Raw genomic sequence first — 2186 nt, forward strand, 5'->3', positions numbered from 1 at the left:
TGCCGCCATAATACTCAAATAGAACCTGAACCGACGATGTGTATTTACTTTTTTTTAAGTCAAAACAACATATTTTTTTTATATTGTATATTATACGAGTGCCAATAACAATATTAAAAATGTATTTTATTGTAAACTATACGAGTCTCGATATGTGACGCATCTAATCGATTTCGACCAAATAACAATGGTACCGATATCGACAATATTAGAAACCAGTATTCGTTTTAAGGTTTTTGATTGATATAAAATATGTGTCGATATCCTTTTGATCATATCACGACTTTATTTCTTAAGTTTTCTCTTTCAGTTATTATAGCGAGTGTCGGTATTGAAACAGCGCTAACAGGTTTCTTAATTCTTTTTATTCAGATGGATCGCTGGCCATGCTTACGGTTGATTTTTCCAACGCTTTCAACTTAGTTGACCGTTTAGTTTTGCTTCGCGAGGTCCATCGCCATTGCCCCTCCATATTCCCATGGGTTCAATTTCTGTATGCTCAGCCTGCTAGGTTATACGTGGGGAATGACCGCATCGGGGCATTCACGGGGGTGCAGCAAGGGGATCCCTTGGGACCTTTGCTTTTTGCCCTAGCCTTACACCCCTTAGTGCTTCAGGGGCAGGAAAACTGTAAACTTCCCTTCCATGCTTGGTACTTGGATGACGGGACAATTATCGGGGACGTTGTTCAGGTTGCTAAAGCTCTCGACATCATCGGTTCGGAGGGTCCAGCCTTGGGGCTACGGCTTAATATTAGAAGAACTGAAGTATTTTGGCCGACATGCAATGGGGTGAATGTCCGGCCAGGGCTTTTCCCCAGTGAGATTGGGAGGCCGGAGAAAGGTGTCAAACTGCTAGGAGGGGCAGTCAGCCGTGATGCCAGTTTTATTAGTGGTCTAGCGGCTAAGAGGGCAACACGTGCTGTTGACATTATGGGACACCTTCCCTTGTTGCGGGATCCTCAAAGCGAACTCCTCTTGCTTAGATCTTGTATGGGGGTTGCAAAGTTGCTATTTGGTTTGCGAACTTGCCAGCCCCCCTTTGTGGATGATGCTGTTTCATGTTTTGATAAAGGTCTTCGGGAGGCAATGGAAGACATTGTCGTATGTGGGGGTCCTTTTTTTGGTGATCTACAGTGGCGAATCGTGACCTTGCCAATGAGGCTTGGTGGGTTGGGCCTTCTCTCGGCCCGGGATGTGGCTGCCTATGCCTTTGTGGCTTCCAGGTCTCAATCTTGGGAGTTGCAGGACCACATCTTACGTAACAGTGGGGTTGCTAACACTGATCCGGATTATGCCAGCGCCTTGGAACGCTTGCATGAATCTCTACCTGACTTTGATCTCGGCGGTTTCTCTAACAAGGACACCGCCCCCAAAAAGCCACAGAAAACTTTGGCGAATGCCCTTTGTTGTCGAATCGCACAAAGTTTGGGAGAAGATTTCCATTTGTTACCCTGCCAGAAAGCCGTCATTGAATGCCTACAGAGGCCTCACGCTCAGGATTTCTTAACTGTTATTCCTATTGAAGGTTTGGGTCAACGTATGTCAGCGGTGGAGTACCGATCAATCCTTAAGTACCGTTTGATGATCCCCATGTTCCCGAATGATGAAACTTGCCCAGTCTGCCATAAAGCATGCCTGGATAAATACGGGGAGCATGCGTTACACTGTCGAGAGTTGCCGGGGTTTAAGTATCGCTATGACTTTGTGCGAGACGCGTTAATGGATATTCTCAGACGAGCAGGGATCTCGGTGAAGAAAGAGGCACCGGTTAATTTTCTTACAGACCCGTCGGAGGGGAGATCCACCCTACGCCCAGCTGACGTGCTAGTTTTTGGTTAGGAGGGCGGGAAACATGCTTGTGTCGATCTCACAGGTATATCCCCACTAGCCGGGTTCCGGGAAAATGGGTTTGTGGCGGGGCAAGCGGTACTGAAAGCAGAGTCAAAGAAGGTGGAAAAGCACGCGAAAGCTTCTGAGGATAATCAGCATGCCTTTGTCCCCCTGGCGTTTGACACGTTCGGCTCCTTAGCGCCGGAAGCAGTTCGGTTCTTGTCTAGAATGCAGCGTGTGGTCCATAGCAACTTTTCGACCCCTCAGGGGCGGGCCTTTGTTTTTAGTAGATTAGGGTTTTCTATTCAGAAAGGGATGACGGCGCAGTTTGTTGCTCGTCTACCTGCTATCCTT

General features: G+C 47.3%; 1 protein-coding gene across 1 annotated transcript; it reads left to right on the top strand.

The window, feature by feature from the left end:
- The first annotated feature begins 386 nt into the window (after positions 1-386).
- LOC118485076 lies at positions 387-1841 on the top strand. Its single transcript, XM_035981318.1, has one exon. It carries the CDS (start codon positions 387-389, stop codon positions 1839-1841), a length of 1455 nt encoding a protein of 484 aa, XP_035837211.1.
- Positions 1842-2186: the final 345 nt, after the last annotated feature.

Source organism: Helianthus annuus, chromosome 12 (genome assembly GCF_002127325.2).
Source record: "Helianthus annuus cultivar XRQ/B chromosome 12, HanXRQr2.0-SUNRISE, whole genome shotgun sequence".
NCBI classification, from domain to species: domain Eukaryota; kingdom Viridiplantae; phylum Streptophyta; class Magnoliopsida; order Asterales; family Asteraceae; genus Helianthus; species Helianthus annuus.